The sequence below is a fragment of the Vipera ursinii genome (genome assembly GCF_947247035.1).
Source record: "Vipera ursinii genome assembly, chromosome: 6".
In the NCBI taxonomy this organism is placed as follows: domain Eukaryota; kingdom Metazoa; phylum Chordata; class Lepidosauria; order Squamata; family Viperidae; genus Vipera; species Vipera ursinii.
Window position 1 is genome coordinate 76,554,807 of NC_139515.1, and position 27,401 is coordinate 76,582,207.

The 27,401-nt window shown below is 40.2% G+C and overlaps 1 protein-coding gene across 1 annotated transcript in view; it reads left to right on the forward strand.

Moving 5' to 3' along the window:
* Nucleotides 1-3,680: 3,680 nt before the first annotated feature.
* CECR2 (CECR2 histone acetyl-lysine reader) overlaps nt 3,681-27,401 on the forward strand; it is a gene marked incomplete at its 5' end in the record, with an annotated part of 99,874 nt that continues 76,153 nt past the window's right edge. The window contains one exon of the mRNA XM_083365390.1: nt 3,681-3,920. Within this exon, the coding sequence (XP_083221516.1) occupies nt 3,681-3,920 (240 nt within the window). The remainder of the gene's footprint in view (nt 3,921-27,401) is intronic.

Sequence of the window (27,401 nt, forward strand, 5' to 3'; positions counted from 1 at the left end):
GCAGAAATAGCTAAAATGACTTTTTTTAAATTAAAGAAAAGTTATTTTTGTAAAAAAAACTGGAACCTCTTTAGAAACCTTTTGCTGAAATTGAATAAAAACAAATTGGGGATTTATTAATCAAAAGGGAGGGTAATGGGAAGAAAGGAACCATGATATTGGGAAGGTGGAAATGGAAATTACTATAATTGTAACCGCTGCAAAGAAGCTTTAGATATTTTTTTCCTTGTCTTTTTCTCTCATTTTTCTTTTATTCTTTAGTATCCCTTTTACATTTCTCTTTCTGTTTTAGTTTTTTTAATCTTTTAATGAAATATAAAAAAATTAAATAAAAATTACATACAAAAACCAAAGAGATGTGAGATAACCAAGGCAGAATATAGTAGATTATATTTTTATTTTGGAAACTAGATTTTTAATGATACAATATTTGGCTACAGGGGAGGGGGAGGCTGCAATCATATCACACTATTCATTTTTGCACAATGTGCATTTGATCTGATATATTTGCCTCTATTAAATTTCATTTTGTTACTTCCAGCTCATTTCTCAAACCTGTAATATCATTTGAATGCAGCTTAAAAATCACCTTTGCCCTTTTTTGCAGCCACACTATACAAAGAAAATACAAATAGTGAGTATTCTAAAACCTTTTTGACAGTTACTGTTACCTAATCAAGTCTGCCTTACGTTATAGTTATGTATTTTATTTCAGTTTCCTAACTGAATACCTCTGCACTTCTTTTAATTTTTTTAGTTTTCAGACCATTTTTGACCCATCAAGATCATTTTAGCTATTAAATATTCCATCCACTTTTGTCTCATCTACCAAGCTTGTGACTATTCCTGCCACCTCAGCATCTATATCATTAACAGAAATATGGAATAAGAAAGGACTCAACTTTGTGGCATCCCATGTGGTATCTCCTCAATTTGGTGAAGAATTTCTGAGGAACATCCTTCACCTATAATTTCTGTGCCAGTTAAGAAGTTATTTAATGGTCATGTCATCCAGGTCATATGTAATGGACAGGCTTGCTAATCAGAATGTCATGGGGCATTCCATCAGATTCTTTGCTGAAGTCAAATACATTTTGTCTACAACATGCCCATAGTCTGCTAAGGAAAGGAGAAAAGATTAAGTCTGGCAAAACTTGTTCTTGACAACTTTGATGTCTGGTTAATCACTTCATTCTTCTCCAAGTGCATACTGATTAATTACTTTACTGCTCTGGAATCTTCTAGGAATCAATATCAGATAGACTGGTCTGTAGTCTTAGCGTCACTGTTTCCCCCTGGGTAGGATGTTTGTTGTTCCCTAGTCATATTGTACTTTGCCCACTTCCCACAATTTGTCAAAGATAATGGAGACCACTATCAACACTGCAAAGAGATTTTTTAAATGGTATAATTTGTCAAGCAACCCCAAAGGAAGACTCTATGGACATCAGTATTGCTATACAACAATACAATTTTCATCAAGTTGAGCTTGACTCCTGGTAACTTACAAAAGTCATATAGTTTTCTTCACATACTGACAAGTATTTTCTTACTGCTTTCTTTTGGGTTGTTTGTGTGGGTTTTTAATTTTCAGTCTGAATTAACCTCATAGATTTGCTTCAGAAAACATATACCGTACTCATTTTTCTAATTAGTGTCGATATTGACCTTGCTGGATACAGAGGAATGTTGATTTTTCAAAAGACTAACACCATCTACACTGCTTATCTGGAGGAGAACTAAGACGCAAATTGAAACTCTGGAGTTATTTTCGATTAATTAAAAAAACACCCTTAAACATATTTAAAATTCAGATGTACACTACACTAAAAGGAAAAAAAATCCAAACATTATTTTTAAAAGAATTTTGGTGCGTTAAAGCTACTATAGGCCAGTAAATTGCTTTAGAGCAAACAGCTTCTGGAGTAAAGCGATTACTCCATCCAGTCGTAGCAAACAGGCTATTCAGATCTCTGAATACGGATAAAAGTGTATGTTTAACACAGTCATGGAACTTTATTTCTCACATTTGCAGAGTTGATCACCAGATCACAACACAGCAATAAAAAGCGCTGAAATCCACTTCAATAAACAAACGGATTTTAGCGCTCACTAATTGATAGTTCAATACTTTTTTTCTATTTAAGACTTCTTACGGCCCCGGAGTTCACTTCAATCCAGCTGGCAATCCCAGCTTCAATTAGAATCCGCAAAAGGGGTGGGTTGGGGGGCTAAAGTGGAAAAAAGGAAAGGGTCAGAAATAAAAATCTCTACCTTTCATCCATTTTTCCCCACCGTAGCCGTAAAAACGCAGTTGGCTAAGCAGCGCCCATTATTGCAACTGGAGCGAGAGGATGATCGCAGAACGTACCGCAGTTCTAACAATGTAAATTGCGACGACAATTCAAAGGAGGAAGATAGACGTTGCAAATGTCGGGGTAATTTATATACATATATATAAAAAAAGCCCGGCGGAAGCCACGAGGAGGACTTCGTGCAATTGGCAGTCTCGTTTCTAAGCAGTCAGAACTCAGGAATCATGTTGCTTTACATCCGGCCAAGAACCAGCGGGCTTCCGCAGCGCCGTTCACACGGTTGCTCCGTATCCAAACAGGCACGCTTACCTGAAAGCGAATCCCAACGAATTTCTGCAGAAGCTGGCATCCAGAGACCCTTCCCCCATCCCCATCCAGCTCACGGGTTGACCGCAAAGCCGGGGCTCCACGTGCCGTCCCGGAGCCGAAGTCAGCAAGTCTCTCCATTCCCCTTTTTTCCGACAAGAGCTCCGCCCTTCCTGCCTCGCAGCCATAGAAAAGACGGCTTCGGGCCGGCCACGCCCAACACGAGCTTCGCCATTGGTCACTCGGAAAAAAAAGGGCGGAGCCGCGCTGTTGTTATGATAAAAGAGCGGCTCCGCCTCCGCCTCGTGGGCGAAGAGAGCTTCGCCGAGCCGGCTCCCGATTTCCTCTGGCGCTCGGCGCTCTTTAAACGGCTCTCGCGGAAACCTCTTTTACATCCGAGGCCCCGCCTTTTTCCTCCAGGGCTCGTGCGGCCGCTTAGAAAAGTTAGCTTCCAGGCTCCGCCCCCGCCCCCCCTTGCTCTACTCGAAGACGTCCGGTCGCCTTGTCGCCCATCCAGGCCCGCTTCCCCCTCCTTTTCCCCCCGCCCCTCCCCAAGATTACAGGCTTGATCTAAGCCCGCGCGAGCTGTTCTCCTCAGAGTCGAAGATCGCTGTTCCGCACGACGCCCCGCCCGTCAGTTTCCCAACCCCGCCCCTTTCCTCCTCCGTTCGCGCCCCTCCCCCCTCGGAGCCCCATCTGTTTCTTCGGCGTTGTGAATGCTTAGCCGAGCGCGCGCTTGTTTTTTAAACCGTTGCCTGGACCAGGCAACAGTTGCGGCGGCGGCGGCGGCGAGCTGAGGCCAAAGGGGAGATGGGTCTTGGCGGCGGCAGCAGCAGCAGCAGCAGCCGCCACCGCCGAGAGCAGCGCCGCCTTCGCCAGCCCTAGAGACCCCCAAGCGAGCGAGGAGGAGGAGCGGAGGTTGAGGAGGCGCCAACCCGGAGGAACCCCATGCCGAGAAACGGGCGCGGAGCGGGCAGCCGTGGCTGCTGAGGGGAGAAAAGAAGACATTTCGGTCGCAGGAAGGGAGGAGAGCATCTCGCGCCGCGGGCCCGGAGCGAGATGTGTCCGGAGGAGGACGGAGGCTGCGGCGAGGCAGCGAGAGGGGTCTCGGCAACGACGACGGCGGCGGCTATTACTTCAGCCGCGATCGGAGGACCGGAGGGCTCGACGGCGACGGCCAGCAGCGCCGCCGGGACGAGCGCCCTGAGCGAGCTCCGCTCCTGGTGGGAAGTGCCGGCCATAGCTCACTTCTGCTCGCTCTTCAGGACCGCTTTCCGCCTGCCCGACTTCGAGATAGAGGTGAGTCCGGGTGGGGGTCGGAGAAGGGAGCGTGGCCGGAGCCAGGCGCGTGCTCGGTGGGCAGCGGCCGGCCCCTCTCTCCCGAAGGAGAAGCGGTTCAGGCCGGACAATTACTTTTGGCCCTTCTCGGCGCAGGGGAGGCTCTCCGAGCGCGCCTGCTCGCCTGGCCCCTCACGCTGGGTGGTGGGGGAGGGGTGTGTGTGTGGAAATGCCCGCGGGACTCACCCTCCCCTCCCCCCATGGGCAAAAGTGCCCCGCGTGCCACCACCCAGGGGGGCTGCTTTCTCCAGAACTCGGGGTGTTCCCTTTCCTTCGGGGTTTTGGTTTTTTTTTCTTCTTTTTCGACGTCTATTTCGAAAAAGTGGTGCCGCCGAGGTCGGTCGCAGATTTGTGGCGGCGTCAGTGTGAACAATGACAGAGGGGAGGCTGAACGACCCACCGAGAGAGGGAGGGAGGGAGGGGGAGGGTGCCTTCCTTCCTTGCTTGCTTGCTTGCTTGCTTGCTTGCGAGTAAACCGTGCGTAAACACTGATCTGCGAAAGGCTAAAGCGGGCAAGGAGTTTTTAACAGTTGGATGGGGAAGGGGAAAAAAAAACCCACCTCCTTTGGCAGATAAGGAATAGTGCCAAAACAATAGTTTTCGTTCTGTTTTGTATTACTCTGTCGCTTAATTATTATTATTTTTTTTTAAAAAAATAATCTTTGAAGGTTATTTCGTGGTTGGAGAGGTTTGATCCCACCGGTTCTTTCCCCCCTCCCTCCCTCCCTCCCGCCGACGCCACCACCACTGAAATGTCACAGTTGGGGACGAGAATCCTTTCTTTAATAACCCCAAGGAATCCTTATTTGTTCGGAGCCAGGATGTGTGGGAGCGATATGGAGACTTCAGCCGCCTTTTGAAACCAAAGTAATGCCTGTTTGTGGGGTAGATCTTGATGATCTCTTCCTTATCTTATCAGTTCACTGAGCCAGCTGCAGACGAGTAGAGTGGCTCTGATCCTAACGTCTTCCATTTTGCTGTTCTTGCCCTTTTTTAAAGTTTGGCTGCCAGGTATTTAAAAGGAGGTTTCCATGTCAAAGATAGAAGTTTCCATCTCAAAGAATAAGTTCTTATCTCTCCGGTGGCCTGAGATCAGCCCAAGGGGTTTGAAAAGAGTTTGCTTTGCTTCCATTATTCCAGCAGGGAAAAGATGGATAAGAGGGAGGGGAGTTTTGTTTCTCCATGCTAGGGTGGTGCCATAAGCCTCCCTCCAGGTTTTGTGACAATCAAGCTGTGGGCTTTGTGGCAATGGAGCAGACATCCGTTTCTCCTTTTCTCCCTCTTAAGATTCTCTGGTGTTTAGACCTCATTTTCATAGGAAAGCAGCACATTGAAATTCTTTCAGCTGAAGTTGGGAAATCTGGTTAGTAAAATGGATAAACAATTATTTTAATAGGTGAAGTACTTGCAAGTTTTACAGTGGAAAAGTTACTCTTACATATTGCCCTTTTTTTCTAGAAATCTCTGGAATTTATCCAACATTACTATTCCTGGGTTTAGAAAGGGTGTTTGTCCAGCAGTGCTCAGTTGTTTGTCCGGTATACAGTCTTAACAATAAAATACTGTGCTCTTAATTTGTAGAAAGTATAATGGTGGAAAGTATATGAGCTTGAGGCAGTGGTTTTATTTTGATTTGTTGCAAAATTTTACCAATACCGAAAGTAATTAGGTCAAATGGAAGAATATGAGCAGGATATGTGTATGCAGACCTCCCAGAGGCCTTGTGTCATTTTCCAAGATCTTAAGTAGCTTAGACCAATATGATTAAACCTGAGTTTACCATCTGTTTAAAACAGGATGCAATAGCTTTAGTATCTCATGTTCTTTTCAACTTTTAAAATGTGTATGATAAGATCCTGTTAGGCTCTCTTCATAGCTTAAGAGAAACTCAGTGAAATAAACATATTTATATAATTGCTATTTGTTAGGCTAGCATTATAATATATGTACTCTGGTTAGCATTTGGAATAAAGATAAGAAGATTGCTTAAAATGGTAGCATTACTAGAGACTCGGATCTGTGATCTATAGAAAAATTCTTAGCTGAATGCATGAGGAAAGCAACATAGAAAGTTGAGTCTGGGTTACCTTATTTCTGTAGATAAAGAATATACTTAGGGGTTTGTTTTTTTTTGTTAACTTGCCTTTGTTAGTTGTGTGTTATCAAGCATAGGGTGTTTATAAAAGCTATAATACATTCTGATGTTTAGTTATAGGGGCACACGTGTTTATAAGTCCCTGCTGAAATGTTGTGTTTGAGCAATACTAATAGTAAGGCTGAGTTTCAAAATTAGCATGGGGAATAAAATATAAATTGTGTTAGAATTAGTATTACCACAGTATTTTTGTGCCTGATTTTAAAATCAGTCAAATCTACCGTATCTTGTCTTGTAACCTAATGTCAGTGTGATTGACATACTCAGACTCAGCAGTAAGGTATGGTTAATGTTGTGAATATAATGCCTTGCTGTGTATTTTGAATATAGATATAAGGATGTATGTTCAGATTTAATTTTTGTGTGGCCTTAAATATTAGTTTTGGCTTGAGTTCATCTTTGGTGAGTTAATTGTTGCTATGACATGTTTGTAATTTACAAAGGTAGTTTGAATCTTCTTTCCCAAAATACTCAGTACAGCAGGATGTGAGAATTCCTAAAACCCCTTTAGCAGGATGTGAATGTAGAAGGAGGAGAGAATCCCTTATGCAGTGCTAAATTGCTGAAGGGTAAATTATGTTCCAGTGATAGTACTCCTTAGCAAAAAAGAGCTCCTCCTCCATCTATTGATGTGAACTCTTAAAAGAAACTTCCCTGGCCAAGCATATGAAGCAGGGGGAAAGATCTTGAATTTACAATGATAAAAGGCAATTGTACTAGCCTTTTGCCCTTGGAGGCTGAAGTAGCATCTGGTTTGTTTCACAGTTAAGTCAGTTTGGATTCTAGTTCCTCAACTTCATACCAAGTGGGAACATGTAAAGTGGTCTGGAGGGATTATGCATTTCGGAGGGAGATGAGGAAGGAAGATTTGTGATGCGTCTCTGTGTTCTTAATTCATTCCCTTCTAATAAAAACATTCCTACAGCTCTGTCTGTATTTGCTTACATTGAATATAATATTTTTAAAATAAGCTCTATGAAATAGAAGCTGTTATTAATGAAACTAAGTTGAGCCAAAGTCATGAATATAAATTTTATGCTGGATTTCCATATTGAAATATATTTGGGGGTTAATATAAGGGAATGATGGTTTGAAAAGAGGGCACTAGGAGAATTCAGCTGTGAATTCTTCCTGGGAAAATATATAGATGGGACAAGTGTACAAATACTTGGAAAGTAGTGGAGTGAAGGACTGAAGTTCTGTTGGAAGATTGTCAGACTAAAGCTTCACATCACCACTTCAACAATATCTTTATGTGATTATGCTGAAGATGCAAAGACTTACACTTTTTGTTGTTAAGGATGGGTATTGTGAAAACTTGCTAAATATGCTTTTACAATATTATTTGCTTCAAGAATTTCAGATGTGGATAATGTTATTATACAACTCTCTTATTTCATGGTTACAAATTCCAGAAAATAAGCATTTTTGCATTGAACAATTTGAATATATACCTTATCATGGAAATAAATGTAATACAGGTAGTCCTCAACTTACAACCATTCATTAAGTGACTGTTCAAAGTTACAAGGGCACCAAAAAAGTGACTTATGACCAGTTTTCACATTAACAACCTTGCAGCATTCCCCATGGTCACACTATCAAAATTCAGATGCTTGGCAACTGGTTCGTATTTATGATTTGTTGCAGTGTCCTGGAGCCAGGTGATCACTTTGCGACCTTCTGACAAGCAAAGTCAATGGGGAAGCCAGATTCCCGTAACAACTGCAATGTTTTGCTTAACAGCTGTGATAAGACTGTCATAAAATGGAACAAAATTCACTTAACTGTCTCACTTAGCAACAGAAATTTGGGGCTAAATTGTTGTAAGATAAGACTATCTGTATAAGATTTTTTTTTTCATTGTAACATGTTTCTCAAGAGTTTTAAGCAACTTTGATGGTTTTTGATATTTTGTAAATTTGCATTCAATATTATCAGAAGAAGCATTGAGTGATTTTATTATATATTAAGATATGTTATTTATTATATATTAAGATATGTGATCAGTGATCAGTTGCCCACCTATATTCTTGAAATGGAAGACCAGCCTTTATATGCACCATTTCTTCTCAACAAATATCTATGTTTCATGGTTTTTCTATATGTGATATGTATATTGATTTATAAGAGATTTTGATCATGTTGTTCCACAGCTTAAGAATGTTAGGAAGATGCATGGGAAGTTTAAAAATAAAAGCAAACAATCTGGGCAATTATAACCTAGCCATGCACATTCTTAGTAGTTGATAATGTTGGGTGGCTTTAGATTATGGGCATTGCTAAATACTACTAAGGAGTTTGTAGTATTTGTGTAAACTTAAAGTGCTTCCTGATTTGTTTGTCCAGCCTAGGAGTGTTATCTTCAGCATTGTACCTTTTGAACTCAGGACTTAATTCAGTACCTGGACATTTACTGAGTGTTTTGCTCATCCTTGTATGCTGTTTTTCTGAATTCCTCATTTGTATTCTCTGGGATCTGCCCTCACATAATCAGCATGAAGTTTAAACTAATTTTCCAGAGCATATAGTTGAAAAGTTATGTAACACAAAGATGGTAATCTCATTATCTTCTTTTGCTATTATTTTCATTGGGGTTTTTTAGTATTGTGAAACAAAGATAGCATGGTCTGCAGTCTGATCCCATGCATTTTTCTCAGAAATGTGCCTTATTTCCTGATTCTTACACCTAATACTGCTATCTTGGACTAGATAGCAACCTTTAAACTACACCAAAAAAGAGAACCATAGGAAAAAGACTCCACAAATTCACATTAATGTATTCAAACTTTATTGTCAGAAGAAAGCATTTTAATTTTTAATCCTTAAATTTTAAAGATAATAATAAACCTTTATTGTCAAAGTACAAAGTACAACATGTGTACATTGAGATTAGCTGAGCCTCCCCCCCTCTCTCCCCCCAACACACAGTGATGGGCAATTGCCTTGTCAAATCATGATCAATTGCAACATTTATTTTGTAGATTTATAACAAAAGAGTTAAGCAAATATACTTCTTTAATGTCTTGCCTCCATATGTCAGAATGGAAGATTCTGGGGGGGTGGGGGGCAGCAGTATGGAAGTGGTTTACCTTTCACCTCTTCTGGGTTTACCAGTTGAGTGTACAGTCCTAAGATTCCCTGTTTGTCTTCTTTCCAGGTACCAACCATACTTGACCTTGCTTAGCTTCCAAGCCCAGACAAGGTTAGCCAGCTATTGCCATTCGCTGAACACATCTTTTGATGTTCCACTTTTAAACATCTGACTTGTCCTGCCAAGTATAATATAATGAGCTTGACTCTTCCAGAATTAACCTACAGCTCTACAATCATTGCTTGCTAGGAATGCTGGAAGTTATAGCCTGGGCATAACTGCAGTGTTCCAATTTAGGAAAGATTGATCAAATTGATAATATAAAGGAAAAAGGATAAACAAAAAGCAAGCTAGTTTGTATACCTCGCAATAGAAGTACAAAACAGTTAAATGGAAGGTACAGTGAAGATGTTGCGAGCATCACCTATCCCAGGGGTAGGCAACCTTGGCTCTTTTATGACTCGTGGACTTCAACTCCCAGAATTCCTGAGCCAGCCATGCTGAGGGGAAAGGGAGAGGTTTCCAAGCTGAGCCATGCTGGCTCAGGAATTCTGGGAGTTGAAGTCCATGAGTCATAAAAGAGCCAAGGTTGCCTACCCGTGACTTATCCTAATATACTTAAGTGTTGCACTAAGTTTTTTTCAAGAAATATGAGCTAAAAATGAATAATGCACAGATAGTCTATTTTTCATCAGCTATTAGTCACTTGTATAGCACATTGATATAAGAATTTAGATATCCTTGTACTCTTGCCAATTTTTAAGAACAATTTGTTTCTAATTCTAAATGACAGTGTGAAATGAAAGTATATCTGTCATATTTCTTTGCAGTTGAAAGACACAAAGGGTTTTTTTCCCACCTGATTTACCCTAGTGGGGATGATTACTAGTAGTAATATACCAAAGTGAACCTTTGCTCTACGCTGATATGCTACATTGTTCTTTTTAGACAAGAAACTTGACATTGATCTTCATCTGTGCAGTCCAGGTTTTTGTCTTTTTCATTCTCAGTCCACAATATGCTTACTAGACTAATAGATGGTGATCTTTCCAGATGTGTACTTCATCCACCAGCTGGATATCTTAGAATGTGTGAAGCAGATGTCCTTTTTTTTCTTTTCCTGGACTACTCTTTAAACACATGCTGAAGAAGAAGGGGAATGGATTTACGAAGCTGGTTGGCTTAAATAAAGCAGTGCATCCATCAGACAAGGCTCTGGGTATTGTTATGAGAAGAAAATGTTGAACAGCCAAGCCCCCATGCTGGCTTTAGCAGAGGCAGCTGCCTCACGCGACTCAGGATCCCTTTTTTCAAAACATCGCAGCTGTGGGATTGGAGGGGAGGAGGTGGTTCAGCTCTGACCAGGTCAAAAGTTCAGTGGGACATGAGAGAGATGAATGTGCAAAAAGAATATTGCACATTAAAAAAAATGTTTCAGAGCATTCTCAGAAGAAATTCCAGGCATTGAATACTTCAGAATTTCAAAGATGTTTCAGGTATAGTAACATCTTAATCAAGATGAGAAAATAGGAATGGAATTGTCAGAAATAGGATTTTTTTTAAAAAAACACAACCCTACTATTTTTTAATTTTTTTTAAAAAAGCATGGCCATTAGTGGTATCATTTCAGTGATTGATTGCCTCTATAATAACTAGTACCTAATTTTAAAAGCTATGTCTTCCTAGTTTGCCAAAAAAAATGTGTACCTGACTTTTCTTTTTCCTGCTGCCATCTTTTTACTTAACTTTTTACTTTATATTGCTTTACTGGTTTTATTGGCTTGTACAGTGTTAGAGCAACTCTCTATCTTCTTCATATGGTAATATCAGCAAGAATTGTATGTTCAATATTAGCGAGTTTATAGAAGTATTAAATGTTTTGAAATAGAAACTGTAAAAGCATGAAGAGTTATTCTCAATTGCTAGTTACTCCTATGCAAAGAAAGAAAGCCTAAAGTGAAAGTCATAAAATGAAAATGTGTTTGTTCTGCTTTTCTGAAGAATCAGAATATGCAGGATAGGAATGGTATGATCTGCTCATTATGACAGCAGATACTTTAATAATACCATGTAGGTTTTACTATGATATGCTAATTATTGGGTTTTCTAAAACTATTGTGGGCTGCCTCAAGTCATTCTGGAGTAAGTCTGCCTTCTAATTCTAATAAAATAAATAAATCTAACATCTGTAATTTGAAGGTACAGAATTCTTGCTACTAATAGGAAAACAAATGCCTGTTTTGTATAAATTGTGGTGACTTACAAGTTTATAACCAGAATTTCCTGCACAACTGACTGTGCTGCTCATGTTATCTGAATTACTGCTATAGTTGTAAGGCACATTTGTGTACGTTTATCTTCTTTTGCAGAGAGTGATCACTAGCAAATAACATATTCAAGAATAAGCAAATGTATTAACCATCTACCATAACTTGTAAATATTACATGAGATAATACAGAAGTAACACTTGGAAGTTGTAGGGCCTAATTTCTGGACCCATAGTTTTCAGAAAGCCTCTTGTTGGTAAATTTACCCAGTGAGTTTGTTTTTTTATTCCATTGTGTGTGGGGGAGATGGGAAATATTGTAATTTTAAGAATGCTTGGATAATGTTCTTCAGACATAAACCCTTCTTAAATAGATGGAACAATTGTTATTGTATTATATTCTAGACTGGTCATCTAAGAACCTTCACATTCTCTCCCCCCCCCCCAAATTCTTTTTGCAATCACTAAGCCTTCTCTAAACAACATAGCTCAGTGATGGCAAACCTTTTAGAGACCAAGTGCCCAAACTGTAACCCAAAACTCACTTATGTATGTTTGGGTGCTGGGTGGGTGTGGCCCATTGGGTGGGTGTGGCCCATTGGGTGGGCGTGGCTGCAGTGGTAACAGCAGACTGGGTGGGACTAAAGTTCAATCAATCAATTCCAACTTTGCAAGATCTTTTTTTTCCCTGCGAGAAGTTGACATTGAACCTTTTTTTTTTTTGCACACGGTGGCGGAAGCCTAAAGTGAAAAGGTTTGATAAAAACCCAGCTGAAGGCCTAGGATTGGGGCGACGGTGCACGTGCCCACAAAGAGGGCTCTGACATAGGTTCACCACCACGCCATAGCTGAAACCTTTTATGATCGTTTCTCTCTATTTTGTGGAGGAAGAAATATACAGGCTAAATAAACCAGCATAGATCAGAAATCCAAAACACCTGTCCCAAGGACATCTATAAACAATACTGTTCTATGTCCCTGAACCAGAGAGGTTTTACGTTTGTGAATGGAGCATCTTGTTGTATGGTTTGCATGAGTATACTGTCTATTGCAGCCTTTCCCTGTGTACCTCTCTTGGGGAGGTGCAGGCAGAGTCCAGGAAGTGTGAAGAATTGTATTTTAGTTACTATTGTTACAATAAAACCATCTTTCTCAAAGTTTCACTGTATTACAGGTAGTCCTCAACTTACAACCACCACTGAGCCCAATATTTGTGTAGCAAAATGAGACAATTGTTAAGTGAGGCTTGCCCCATTTTATGACCTTTCTTGCCACAGTTGTTAAGTAAATCATTGCAGTTGTTAAGTTAGTAACACGGTGGTTAAATGAATCTGGCTTCCCCATTGGCCTTGCTTCTCAGAAGGTTGCAAAAGGTGATCACCTGGCCCCAGCCTGCAACCGTTATAAATATGAACCAGTTGCTGAACATCAGAATTTTGAACATGTGACCATGGAGATGCTGTAAAGTTTGTAAATGTGAAAAACGGTCATAAGTGCCATTGTCATTTTGAATGGTCACTAAATGTATTGTAAGTCGAGGACTACCTGTGTTTTCATTGTTCATGTGTATTAATTTTTGTGCTTGGATTTTTAGGAGAGGTGTGATGGCAAAAGTTTAGAAACTCCAGGTCCATTACATATCTACTGTTTAATTTCCAGAGAGTGATTTTGAAGCCTTTAAAAACTAGAGTTGAAGTTAGAAATGAATATTTTAGTACAATTTGCATGGAGACTGTTCAAACCTCAGGATACAAAAACATATTTTTTATTTATCATATCATAGCAGGAACCTATTGAATTTAAACCATTGAGGTTATGGCTGAGTTAACAGAAAAATGCGGAAGAAGGGGTGATTATCCCCTATCTTTTTGGTATGTGGAACAAGCAGAGAGGAGAGAATTGGGCTTAGGAGATTTGTACATTTCCACTCCTAACTTCACTCATTGTTTCACAATGCTGTGAGGCATTAAGGGCCCTGTACCCTTGATAATTTAGAGCTCTTGGAAAAATGTTTAATGAAGATTGCAGAGCTTTTCTCCAGTGTGAATAAATTCCCCGTCTCCAAGTCTCCAAAGTCTTAAAAAGATCAGACTCCTGAAACATTCATAGCACCCCAGATCAGTAGGAAGGGAATTAAGAATGGGAAAGCCATACTTTACATACAATACAGATTCCCTACCTGCTATGATGGATGTTGTCAGTTTGTTTGGGGGATAGACTAGAGCAGGCATGACAAACACGCGACGTCTTGGAACTTTTTCCCATTGCCGAAAATGGGATGGGCGCGGTCTCTCTGTGACGCTCCGGCCCACGGGACGGCAGTTTGACACCCCTGGACTAGAGTATTGCTTTATTATTTGATATTGTAGCAGTTGTGGCTTCTGTAGAATACATATGGGCTGCAATTATTTAATGAAGCTCCCAACAAAATTATGTCATTGTGTTTTGGGTATGGGGAAATAATAGCTGTTATCTAGTGCAAAGAACACTGGTTGATAATAGAGTATTGCTTCTAAGATATCATTCATTGTAGAGAATTTCTCAGCCACTGTTCAGTTTCAGCAAAAATAGATAACTTTTGATTCAACTTTAATTATGATATCAGGCATGGTCTACCTAATGTCCTGTCAAAGTCCACAACTGAACTTTGATACTAATTTGTAGTAGAATAGAATAGAATAACAAAGTTGAAGGGATCTTGGAGGTATTCTAGTCCAACCCCCTGCTTAGGCAGGAAACCCTATACCATTTCAGACAAATGGCTGTCCAGTCTCTTCTTAAAAACTTCCAGTGTTGGAACATTCACAACTTTTGGAGGCAAGTTGTTCCACTGATTAATTGTTCTAACTGTCAGGAAATTTCTCCTTAGTTCTAAGTTGCTTCTCTCCTTGATTAGTTTCCATCCATTGCTTCTTGTCCTGCCCTCAGGTGCTTTGAAGAATAGCTTGACTCCCTCTTCTTTGTGGCAACCCCTGAGATATTGTAACACTGCTATCATGTCACTCCTAGTCCTCCTCTTCATTAAACTAGACATATCCAATTCCAGCAACCATTCTTTATATGTTTTAGCCTCCAGTCCCCTGATCATCGTTGTTGCTCTTTTCTGCACTCTTTCTAAAGTCTCAACATCTTTTTTACATCGTAGTGACCAAAACTGGATGCAGTATTCCAAGTGTGGCTTTACCATTATAAAGTGGTATTAACACTTCATGTGATCTTGATTCTATCCCTCTGTTAATGCAGCCTAGGACTGTGTTGGCTTTTTGAAGTTGGGAACTACATCATCTCTTTTCTAGTCCTCTGGTAGTTCCCCAGTGCTCCAGGATCATTGAAAGATGTAGTTCAGCGGTTCTGAGATCACATCTGCCAGTTCCTTCTGAACCTTGATCCAGGTGATTTGAACTCATCTAGAGCAGGGGTCCCCAACCCCCGGTCCATGGACTAGTACCAATCTATGGAATGCCAGCAACCAGTCTGCACAAACAAGGAAAGACCCATCCACAGGATGCAGGAAGCACACAAAACCACACCTCCTCTGGTCCGTGAAAAAACCTCTCTCCTAGTAACTGGTCCCTGGTGCCCAAAAGGTTGGGGACCTTTGGTCTAGAGTGGACAGGTGCTCACTTACAATTTCCTTGCCTATCATAACTTGTGTTTCTAATCTGTTTTTTACAGTACTATTTTTGATAGGTTGGACTGTTTTTTCACTTTCTGTAAAGAGGGATGCAAAAAGCAAGTTAAGTAGTTCTGCTTTCTCTCTGTTGCTTGTCACCTTCTTTCCACTTTCTCCCACTAATGGACCAATCATTTCCTTAACTTTTTTCTTGTTTTTTACACACTGAAAGAAGCTTTTTTTATTTTTGACTTTTGTCGCAAGCCTTAGTTCATTTTGAGTCTTACTTTTCTTCACTTCATCTTTGCAGGGTCAGGCTATTTGCTGATATTCTGCTGTAGTTATGTACCCCTCTGCACACTTTTTATATTTGTCCTTTTTTATTTTTAATTTATCAGAGTTCTTTATGCAGCCATGCTGGTTTCTTTTGAGAGCTGTTATTTTTCTTCTTTGTTGGTATTGTGCTGGACTGAGTTTTTATAATCTCACTTTTCAAAATTTCCCAAGCTTCTTGAGTTGTTTTTCCCTTGAGGATTCTCATCCATGGATTCCTCCCAAGCGCTCTCTAATTTTTTGAAATTAGCTCTCTTAAAGTCCAAGACTCTAGTTTGACTATGTTCAGGCTTGCATAATATTGAATTCTGATATTGCATGATCATTCCACCCCCCTCCAAGGTTCCTGTAGCTTCAACACTTTCTATCTTTTCATCTCTGTTAGTGAGGATTATATCCAATATGGCTGATCCCCTAGTTCCCTTCTCTAGTTTTTGAGAGACAAAGTTGTCTGCTTGGTTTGTCAGGAATCTGATCTTCCAGTTGGAGCAGAGTTTGTCTCCCAGGTCTCCCTGATGTCAGGGTAATTAAAGTCCCCCATTACTATTGTGATGTGCTTCCTACATACCTTAGTTAACTGACTACCGGTAGCAAAATGTTCATCTATTTCCTCTGTTTGGTTGGGTAGGCCTATGGTATACACCTATGGCAATGTCATTTCCCCCTGCTTTTATATTGACCCAAATGCATTCAAGACAGTTTTCATCATTGCTGTGCTCTATTTCTGTAGAGATGTAGTTATTTTTTATAGAGAGCAACTCCACCACCTCTTTTATTTGGTATGTTTCTTTTAAATAATTTAAATCCCTCTAGCTGTGTGTTCCATTTGTGGGTTTCATCCCACCAAGTTTCCATAATGACAACAGTATCATATCTGCACAACAATATCATATCTACTTGAGGTATATGTTTGAGAAAATCAGTACTCCATATATTTGCAACATTTCTCACTTCCCATGGGTTCAGACTTTCTTGGTATTTTTTTCGCCATTGTCATCAAAGATTTGAGGCTGGTATATTAACTTTGATAAGTATGTGCTAGTCATTATATGATGAAAGGAGTCCCTGTGGATTTTACTCTGTTAGTCTAACTATATGGGGCCAATACTCATCTCCATTTCAAGGCTTTTGAGCCAGTGCTGTCCAAAGAGGTCAAGTGACCAGCATGACATCACGGGGAGCTGTTACCTTCCTGCTGAAGTACCTATTTATCTATTCACATGCTTTCAAACTGCTAAGGTTGGCTGTGAAAGTTGGACTATAAGAAAGGCTGAGCGCCAAAGAATTGAGGCCTTTGAACTATGGTGCTGGAGAAGACTCCTGCGAGCCCCTTGGACTGCAAGGCGATCAAACCAGTCAGTTCTAGAGGAGATCAACCCTGACTGCTCTTTAGAAGGCCAGATCCTGAAGTTGAAACTCAAATACTTTGGCCCCCTAATGAGAAGGAAGGACTCACTGGAGAAGAGCCTAATGCTGAGAAAGATTGAGGGCAAGAGAAGAATGGGACGACAGAGAATGAGGTGGCTGGATGGAGTCACTGAAGCAGTAGGCATGAGCTTAAATGGACTCTAGAAGATGGTAGAGGACAGGAAGGCCTGGAGGAACGTTGTCCATGGGGTCGCGATGGGTTGGACACGACCGCAGCTAACAACAACAGCAACAACAAAGGTTGGCAGAAGCTGGGCCGAGCATGAGAACTCACCCCTTCATGTGGTGCTTGGATCTCGAACTTGTGCTGCTGGCTTTTCAGCCAACAAGCCCAGCATCTTAACCAATGAGCTACCGCATTGCCAGTTATTATATGGGCTTTAATGAAATTTATGATGCAGATAAGACTTGGCAATGGAAGATACGAAATGTGCCCTTAAGGATACCTAGAATGCCTTCTGTCTCACTGAGTAATACTAGATTGAGAATTGTAGGAAGACAGTAAGAGCTCCACCTGTAATTTTATAAGCTCAATTGACAAATGATATCCCATCAGATATAATAACGAAATGATTGATAGATCTTCATTGAACTTTAGTATGGAATATTAGTTTGGATACTAAAGGTTAAAACTTCAGTGCTGAAATACATCGAATTAATGGAACTTCAGCACAGAATCTCCACTTTAATTTTTGACAACTGAAATTCACATTAAAATTGTGAATTTGCATTAGTTTTGGAAATGCACTTTTTTTTTTAGCAAAGTTGCATGAGCACCAAACAACTGCCTCAAACAAGAGGAGGTCTAATTCAGAACAAAATAATATATTGGGTTAAAGCAGTCAAGCTTTGTTTGCTGAGCAAGCCTAATTCTTAAGGTTCTGTTCTTCCCAACAGGACAATTGTGTATTGATGGCACTCCACGCTTGGCATCTGTTCAGTGCCTGTTTGGTAGGGCACGGGGGAAGGGGGAAGACTACACTCCATGGTGTCTAAAGATATTATAAATCTTTTGAGAGGAAATTATTACAAATTACTATGATCAGAGACACATTTAAACCTAGGCTGTAAAGATATAGGTAAAAATTAATCTGTAATATATTTTGTTTTTCTCAGTTGCATAGTATGATTGCATCTATGTTCTCTGTGTGAGAACAATGCAGCTAGCTTTCTTCCTTACAGTAATGAATCCAGCTAAACACACAAGCTCATTCCTTCAGAGTGTATCCTTTTCAGTAGACATGTTCCTTTTAAAATGGGTGCCCATTCCTGGGGTCTCTATTGTCTTGGCAACAATGGTGCTAGAGGCAGCTGATTTGGTTGACAGAAAATGTGTTAATTTAACAGATCCATTCACCATAGCAAGTTTCACTAATGTGGTCAATTTCTTTTGGTTTACTGGAAAGCAGTGTTATCAGGCTATGCTTGAAGAGGTGCCTCTGTAATTAAAAACTTTCTGGAAGCTTTTTTGAAGCAAGTCTATGACTCTTAATAGATACTTGTTAATCAAAATGATAGCCCCATAGAAATATTTCATGAATTTTTTTTAAATTTTTCAAAAATAAACTTGATTTAGTGAGGCTTTGTATAATACAATGTTTGAAACAGGTATGGATTTCATAAAAAATTAGAGTATCAGTGACCAGTTAAGACTGTGAGCCCAGTTCAATTCATCCACACTGGATGAATTAATTAAAGTTTCCCCAATACAGGTAGACATCAACTTACAACTGGTTGTATAATGACCATTCATACATCTCCCCAGGGCTACTTAGAATCTGAATTTAAAGTTCTGAAGGCTCCCCACCCCTATCACGTGATTACATTTTACAGCCGGTTTTGTTGTTGATGTTGGAAACCAGTGTTTGTTTCAAGACAATGGATTCTCTTAACGACTGTGGTGATTCACTTAACAAGTGCTGTACAAAGGTCGTAAAATTGGATGAAGTGATGTTGTGACCTGCCTAATGATTAGCATGATTCATGACTAATTCTGGCCTCATTATTGTATAGACAATTCTCAGTCCAATGATCCATAGATTCAGTATTATATTAAAACTACTAAAAATATCAATGATCTACTTATATTGCAATCTGCATTACAATTATAGAGATAAACATGCATTCTTACAACCCCCCCAATCTTATTCATGATCATAATCGCTCTAACAATTGGAAAATAACATTCTTAATAAATTTCTAACTCCACATGACTCTAATTGCGATCCTACCTATGCTACTCTGTTGCTTTTTTTGTTTTGTTAGTAAAAGGAGAAGCTTTGCGCCACTCCAGTCTCTTCTTGTCAATTCTAAGGCTGCTTTTTGTAGCTGTTGTCACTATTTTGGTTTTTATATTTAATCTCAGGATCATTTTTTTCACTGCGTTCCTTGATTTTCATTACTAGTGTTTTGTGATCATTACTGGAGCTTCCAGAGTAGTATCATGAGCATCACAGTATCAGAGTAGTACCAGAGCATCACACAGATTACTACTACTTCCAGTTTTAAAATCAGATCCAATCCATCATCCTCAATATTATATATTCAGTGCATTGTATAAATAAGGATAGCATATACTGTACAGACTTATCTTACACCTTTGCTGACCTGAAACCAATTTGTTTCATTCTGTTTTGTCTGGACTGCGGTGGCTTGTATAAATTTTGGATGAAGACAATGAGATTTATTCTAAAATGGTGGCTCCTTGCTTGGTTGCAGCTGCTTTTGACTCTGAAGAATGATGGGGTTTTAGAGATAAAAGTGCTATGCAGTTTGAATGATTCTTTGGGAATTGTGACAAGAAGGCGGAAGAGTATAACCAAACTGTTATATGACCATCAGTCTATATTGGATATGGTGATATTTACCAAGAGATGAACTATCGTTAAAACTGTTCTGGAGAGTCTGCATTGCTTTGGATTGCTTCAGTTGAAGGTGTCAGCAGCAGAAGTGTTGAGGTTGTGCAGAGGGTATGAGATTGGCTACAATTTCTGAAAATACTTAGTGTTTTGGGTGGCAGAGGCAGCGAGGAGCAGCAGTCTTTAAGCAGGGAAGTCTCACTCCTGTGCTGAGTGTCTTCTGAGGTGAAGGTGGTGTGATTGAAAGAGGAAACGAGGCAAATGTGGAGGGCTAACAAAGATTAATCCATATTGAGTGTCACTGTCATCTATTTTGTTTTCTAATGTGCTCCTTAGAGTCTAAAATGGTTTACATGAAAGCTAGAGTTAATAGCAAAATAGCAGCTGAGAAACTGCTGTGTCATCATTGCAACAGAATCTTGGTTAAAACATTCTGTCCTGGATAGTAGGATTAGCTTGGGTGGGTTTTCAACTTTTTGGCTTATTTTCTTTTGAGAGAGGACATCAGAATTTCATTTTTTAATGTGTGCCAGTGTGTTCACAGGAAAAAATGTCAATAAAGGTCATCTTATATTCTTATTTCCATTTTCCTGACATTCCACAGGTTGAGCTCATCCACACAACTGAAGGCCTGTCTACAATCAGTGAGGCATGTTTTTGTCTGTTTTGGCTTTGACTCTTCTTCCTTTCTTGGCAATTTCCATTGTTTATTCTCTATATGTTTTCACATCCATCTTCAACGGTTCCATTGATTTCTTCCCCCCCCCCAAAAAAAATAGTTCCCTGTTTTCCTATCAATGAGATTTGGTACTTCATAAATGATTCCTGACATTCATCTTAAAAGTGGTCAGTTCAGGATCATATTGTGGAAACTGGTTGTCTTTGTTCTGCTTTAGCTTAATTTGGAACTTGCACACGAGCATTTTGTGATGTTTCCCAGTGAGTTCCTGACACGTTTTTGCTGATATAACTGAGCACTTCTATCTCTATCTATCTATCTATTTATTTATTTATTTATTTATTTATTTATTTATTTATTTATTTATTTATATTTATATTTATATTTATATTTATATACTGCCCTTTCCCGAAGGACTCAGGGCAGTTTGCAGGGTGATTAAAACAAAAAAATACAAAAGTTAAAAACAGTTAAAAAAATTATATCCGTCCCTGAACAAATAAAACCCCAGTTAAAATTAAAATTAAAATTCTCAGCCTGGGCCAGAGAGCTCGAAGAGCCAGGTCTTCAGGTCCCGGCGGAATGAACGGAGGTCGGGGGCAGTCCTGAGCTCCACGGGCAGCTGGTTCCAAAGGGCAGGGGCACCCACTGAGAAGGCCCTATCCCTGGGTGTTGTCCGCCGGCAATCTCTTACCACTCTATCCACCAATAATATAATCAGTTTGATTTTATTTATTTATTTGTTTGTTTGTTTGTTTGTTTTATATACCGCCCTTTTCCCGGAGGACTCAGGGCGGTGTACAGAGCAATAAAGTAAGAATACAATAAAGCAATAAAGTGAGAAAATTTTAAAACCCAAATCCCTCAGGCCAGGCCGGCTTGTTGGAATAGATAAGTTTTTAGATCACGCCGGAAGGAGCGAAGGTCGGGGGCCATCCGGATTTCAGCTGGTAAGCGGTTCCAAAGGATTGGCGCACCCACCGAGAATGCTCTCCCCCTGGGGGTCACCAGCTGACATTCTCTGACCGGTGGCACCCTGAGGAGGCCCTCTCTGTGGGAGCGCACAGGACAGAGGGATGTTGACGCTGGCAGTAGGTGCTCCCGTAGGTAATCCGGACCCACGCCATGTAGGGCTTTGTATGTCATCACTAGCACCTTGAATTTCACCCGGAAGGCAACTGGAAGCCAGTGCAGCTCACGGAGCAGAGGTGTAATATGGGAGTATCGGGAGACCGTTTACTTCTGGTTATGTCCATATATTTGAAAAATATATAATCATATGGATTGGATATTTGAAAAATCTATTAGGAATAAAGAAGAAATCACTGGATTGGCACTGGATAAGTTCTGCTGCTTCATTCAGCATCTGCATGAAGCTGCTGGATATGATTGTTCATTACATCTCCATCTTGACCTCCCCGTGTTGCTGTGCATGTTCTCTCTGTGTTTAGAGGTTGAGGAATTTTGCATGGGGAAAAACAGGTTTCAGCTTAAACCTAGAAAGACTGAATGGCTCTCAGTTGTAAGGTCTCCAGATTTGTTCTGGGGACTTTCAATATTTGGTTCTGAACAGAACCTCATTTCCCAAACAAAACCACTGTGTAATTTAGGAATCTTCCTGGACTGAGGACTCCTATTAGCAGAACAGGTGACAGCCATGTTCTGCTGAATTTTGCACAGTGTTATAAGTCTGTTGTGCTTGTTCTTCATCTGACAGGTTTATAGTCACTCATGCCTACTTCAGATTACTTCAGTGCGCATGAGGTTGCCCTTGAGGAGCATCTGGAAGCTACAGCTGATTCAGAATGCAGTGACCCTGGAAGTTATGTGTGATCCACAAGCAGTGCATGTTATACTTATGCTCCAAGAGCTGCATTAGTTGCCAGTATGCTTTCAGATTCAATTAAAGATATTGTTAGATATTTATAATGACCTTTGTGGCACGAGACTAGGTTATTTGAGGAACTGCCTCTCCCTGATTGTGCATATCCATCCCATCAGATCTGGCAAGTGAAATGTATTATGGATCTTTTCTATTAGAAAGTGCCATCTGAGAGGATCCAGGAAGAGAGCCTTTTCTTCCTGACACTTGCCTTTGAAACATCATCTCCCTGGACAGGGGTAGGCAACCTCGGCTCTTTTATGCTGGCTCAGGAATTCTGGGAGTTGAAGTCCACAAGTCATAAAAGAGCCGAGGTTGCCTACCCGTCCCTGGAGATCAGACTAGCCCAACCCTGTTGACTTTTCATAAGGCTTTGAATACATGACAGTGTCATTGGGCATCGGGATCAAAGTATATGACAGAGCTGGTTAGATTGTTATATTGATGTTGTATTTCCTTGTTGGTTTATAGTATTATCCTATCTGCTGATTATGCATTTGTTATGCTGTTAGGTTGGACAAATGGATGTTGTATTACTGAATTTTGGTAGTAAGATCAAATGGGCCTCAAGGTTGCAAGAAAGGGCTTGGGGGCAAAGATTAGTTACTCATCCTGATGTGGAGCCTTCACCATCAAACAGGTCTGTCAAGTCTTTATAGTGAATGGATTGCACAAATGGGCCCTAAGTTTGCAAATATACAAATAAAACTACTTTGCACTGAATATTTTTTTGTAGAGTGAAAGTAACACACATTTTATATCTCATTTATAGCGTGTCTTTAACTTTTGGGATCATATACAATTGGTCTAGGGATAAAAATTTATGTTTTTTACAACTTAATTTTTGCATTTCCAAAATTCATTTGAAATACCTTTATACATTCTTGACAACTTATCTGGTGATAAATACCAATGATATTTGTAGAAATAAATTTGTTGATTAATTCTAAGTAATTCAAGAGTGTTCCTATGGAAGTAAAAAAAGCTTGGTAAATCATCAGGAGAACCTAAGGCTGAGAGTTTGTACACTTGCTTGTCTATATTGTGCTTTCCAATTATGACTGTCCTAGCATCATTAATGTTGGACTCTGATACCTTTCAAAAGTCAATTCACTGTGAAAAAGTTGGTGTGGTAGAATAAAGAACGCACATTTCTTTTCCTGAGTTTATCAAAATGATTGCCTAGTAGTTCCTATTCAACTTTATTGAGGATAACTTTAGCCAAGATGTAACTGTTTAAAAACTTCATATTCTAATGGATTTAATTCCAAGGTTTATCACATGCTTGTAACTTTAGAACATGCGGTTAAACTTACATTATTCCTTGCTACAGCTTACCTCAGGGGGGCCCAACTCCCGAGGCCATGGACCGACTACACCAGCTGTGGTGCACCAGAAACAGGTCCTTGCAAATGAGCGAAGCCCCATTTATGCATGCGCGGGGTGCAGGCAGTGTGTGAAACCATGCCCTACCAGTTCGCGGAAAAACCTGTCTCCATAAAACATCCCTAATGCCCAAAAGGTTGGGGGCCACTGCCTTACATTTCTGAATACAAACTTTTTGGGAAGGGAAGATAGTTTTGTTTTGTGTGTAAAATAATAGTTTGGGTTGAAATTCTAGTAAATTTGCCACCAAATTTGTCTGTTCCTTAACCTCCATCGTTTCTAAAAGATAGAAGCCTAGCTATAGAAGGCCATGAAATGCTAAAGATGGAAAACATTTGTAATTACCTCCCCATCCCTGGCCGTGTCATCTGCCAATATATTCTGATAGTTTGTAGCTTATAAAATCTGGACTATTATATTTGAGACTGGCTTGCCTGTTATGTTTTCAGTATTGAAGCCATAGTTTTTGGAATGAAATTGACAAATTATTTAGAAATATTGTGCATTGTGGCTTGAAAATGGATTGTTGGGTACGATGGCTTAAGCTGTTTATATGGCTGGATTGCAGAAAGACTGGAAAGTAGTAAAGCAGCAAAAAAAGATATATGGAGCCAGTGCTTTGGCAGAACACTTAAGAGACACTGATGCCAAATTTTGGAGCTCTGAGCTTACAAATAGCTTTCTTTTCCTCCCTGCCCCCAATTTCGCTGTCATGCTGTGTAGAAGTGTCCCATTTCTTGCAGCTGTGTCAAATTGTAATGGGTCATTTGGATCCAAAATCCCTGGTAAAAGGGTAGGGGGAGGAGGGGATGCTGAAACCTTGCTTCAGTGTGACAGCTGCCAGTTGGTACTTTCTCTGTTTGGAAGTAAGCCAAGGAAAATAATGATTTGCAGGTTGGTGGGGGTGAGAAGTTAGAAGGCTTTCTGGCTTCATTCTGTGAGTTTTAATGGCTTTATGTAACTCATTCCCTACATGGGTGGTAGTCATGCCCCATATATTTAATAGGTCTCATTGCCTGTGCCTGGACTCAAGAATTAGGTTATGTTGCAGAGAGAGAAATACAAGGCAGCAACCTAAACTCGTGTTTGCAACTGTTAAATCTTAGTTCTGTTGTGAGGGGCGTGATTTTAATGTCCACAGCAAAGGCAACACCTACTAATACCACTTTACAATGCCTTGGTAAGGCCACACCTGAAATACTGCATGCAGTTTTGGTCACCACGATGTAAACAACGATGTCGAGACTCTAGAAAGAGTACAGAGAAGAGCAACAAATATGATTGGGGGACTGGAGGCTAAAACATACAGGGAACAGTTGCTGGAATTGGGTATGTGTAGTTTAACAAAGAGAAGGGTGAGGGGTGATATGATAGCAGTGTTCCAATATCTCAGGGGCTGCCACAAAGAAGAGGGAGCCAAGCTATTCTCCAAAGCACCTGAAAGCAGGACAAGAAGCAACGGATGGAAACTAGTCAAGGAGAGAAGCAACCTAGAACTAAGGAGAAACTTCCTGACAGGTAGAACAATTAACCAGTGGAACAACCTGCCTCCAGAAGTGGTGAATGCTCCAACACTGGAAGTTTTTAAGAAGAGACTGGCCAGCCATTTGTCTGTAATGGTATAGGGTTTCCTGCCTGAGCAGGGGGTTGGACTAGATGACCTCCAAGGTCCCTTCCAACTTATTACTATTACCCACCATGATTGATTTTTAAAAGCTGAGCAAGATTGGAAGTGTTTAGTACATAGATGAAGAAATGGGAGACTAGACCAAAAAATTATTATTGCTGAAAACAGTATGATCATGTCACCAAAAGTCAATGTCAATTCAGTGGAAGTGTTACTTTCTATGGTTTAAATTCCATCATACTTTAAAAAGTTATGTTCCCAGTTCCAAATAATAAAATATTTTCTGTGGGGTCCTCAGTGCTCTCTGGGTTGTTTACTTGTAGACATTTCATTGCCAAAGTAGGTAACATCAGTGCTAGTAGGGTTTGATCTCATTTTACCTACAGCAGCTTGCCCTGACAGTATTAGTGGGAAGGGTTTTGATGGTTCCTTGATTGGGCTGTGATCCTGAAAGCGGTGATTCCATGGGTATTCCTTCGATTTGTTGATATATTATGTCCATCAAACTGAAAGTATGTGGTAAGGCAAAAGTTGCAAGACACATGATTTTGGGTATTTCAATCTCAGTGCATTTGGTTAGGTTGGTTGTGCAATTATAATTCAGAGCTTCTGATATAGGAGGTTTAAATATTGAAATTTGCTACTGAAATATGTTAGCAGTTCACAAAACCTTCCATCCCCAAAATAATAATTCAGAATTGCAGTGGCCCCTAGTGGGATTGTACATCCTTTGGAAGGCTGAGTTTAACTCTTTTTAGACCTTAATACCCAACCCATATCTAAGAAGTAATTTTTCAATTCTATATATGTGCAGGTGTACACAACATCCTGAATCATAAATTCATTCAATTTATATGGTTGAATGCAATTAATTAAAAAAAAATGCCATGCCATGGTAAATTCATAAATCCAAACTTTTAAAACGTAACTTTCTCACCTATTGCCTGAGGAAGAGCCACGTCTTCAAAGCCTTTTGAAAGGTAGGCAGGGGCAAAGCCAACCACCTTCAATAACAGAAGAGACACCTCCTGGGTCCCATACCTTGATGCTTCTTAATAGATAGGATCTCATACCTTGATGCTTCTTAATAGTTGGGATAAGGATTAAATTTGCCAAATTTTATTGCACTAATGGAGACAAGTGTGATAAGTAGTCAGGCCCTGCTATAGGTGATTGCCAGCACATTGAATTGCATTCAGGAGCCCACTGGCAGTGTTCTATGGGTGTAATGAGATGTACCCATAACCACTTTCACTGCTTTATACAGTACTGGAACAGTTGTAGCTTCTGAGTGGTCTTGCAGGGCAGCCTCATATAGAGTATGATTGGATATTTCAAGTAACAGGTAGCAAAGGCACAAGTGGCCATGAATAAGGCCTCATAGTGCAGAAATGGACCCAAGATGGATTTGTGCAATTTGTCTTTCTGGCCAGAGGCCATGATTCTAGGAGGCAGGACTCCTGGTTGGTTAAGCAGTATAATCTCATCCAGAATTGGTGATGAAAGCTCTCCGGAGGCAGGACTCCAAACAGTCACAGAAAATTGTTAGTAGGGTAAAGCCTAGGTTTTGGAGTTTTTGCTGCTCTTGGTCATTTGCTTGCAGTTGTTTCATTAGCCAGTGAGGTAACGTCATCCATATGAGTGACCTTGGGGCTTGTTACCTATTTATATATAGTAGCTTGCCCTATTTTGGCTTGGTTGTTTTTCTTCTTGGTGGTTTCTTGATTAGTGTACAAGTAGTTCTTATGTCCACAATCAGGATCCAAGTTTCTATTGAAAGTTGTAATAATAAGTCAGGCTGCACCCTATTTTACAACAATTTTTATGGTGATCATTAAGCGAATCCCACAGTGTTAAGCAAATCACATGATTGTTAAGCAATTCTGGCTTCCCCTATAGGCAAAATTGGCATAAAGGTTGCAAATCATGATTATGAGTGCAGGATATTGCAACCAGTTGTGACTGTGAGGCAGTTGCAAAGTGCCCAAATTATGATCACCTGACCATGGGGTGGCACAATAGTTATAAGTGCAAGTACGGGTTGTAAGTCACTTTCCAAGGCTGTTGTAATTTTGAACCATTGTTAAATGAATGGTCATAAGTCAAGGACTACATGTATT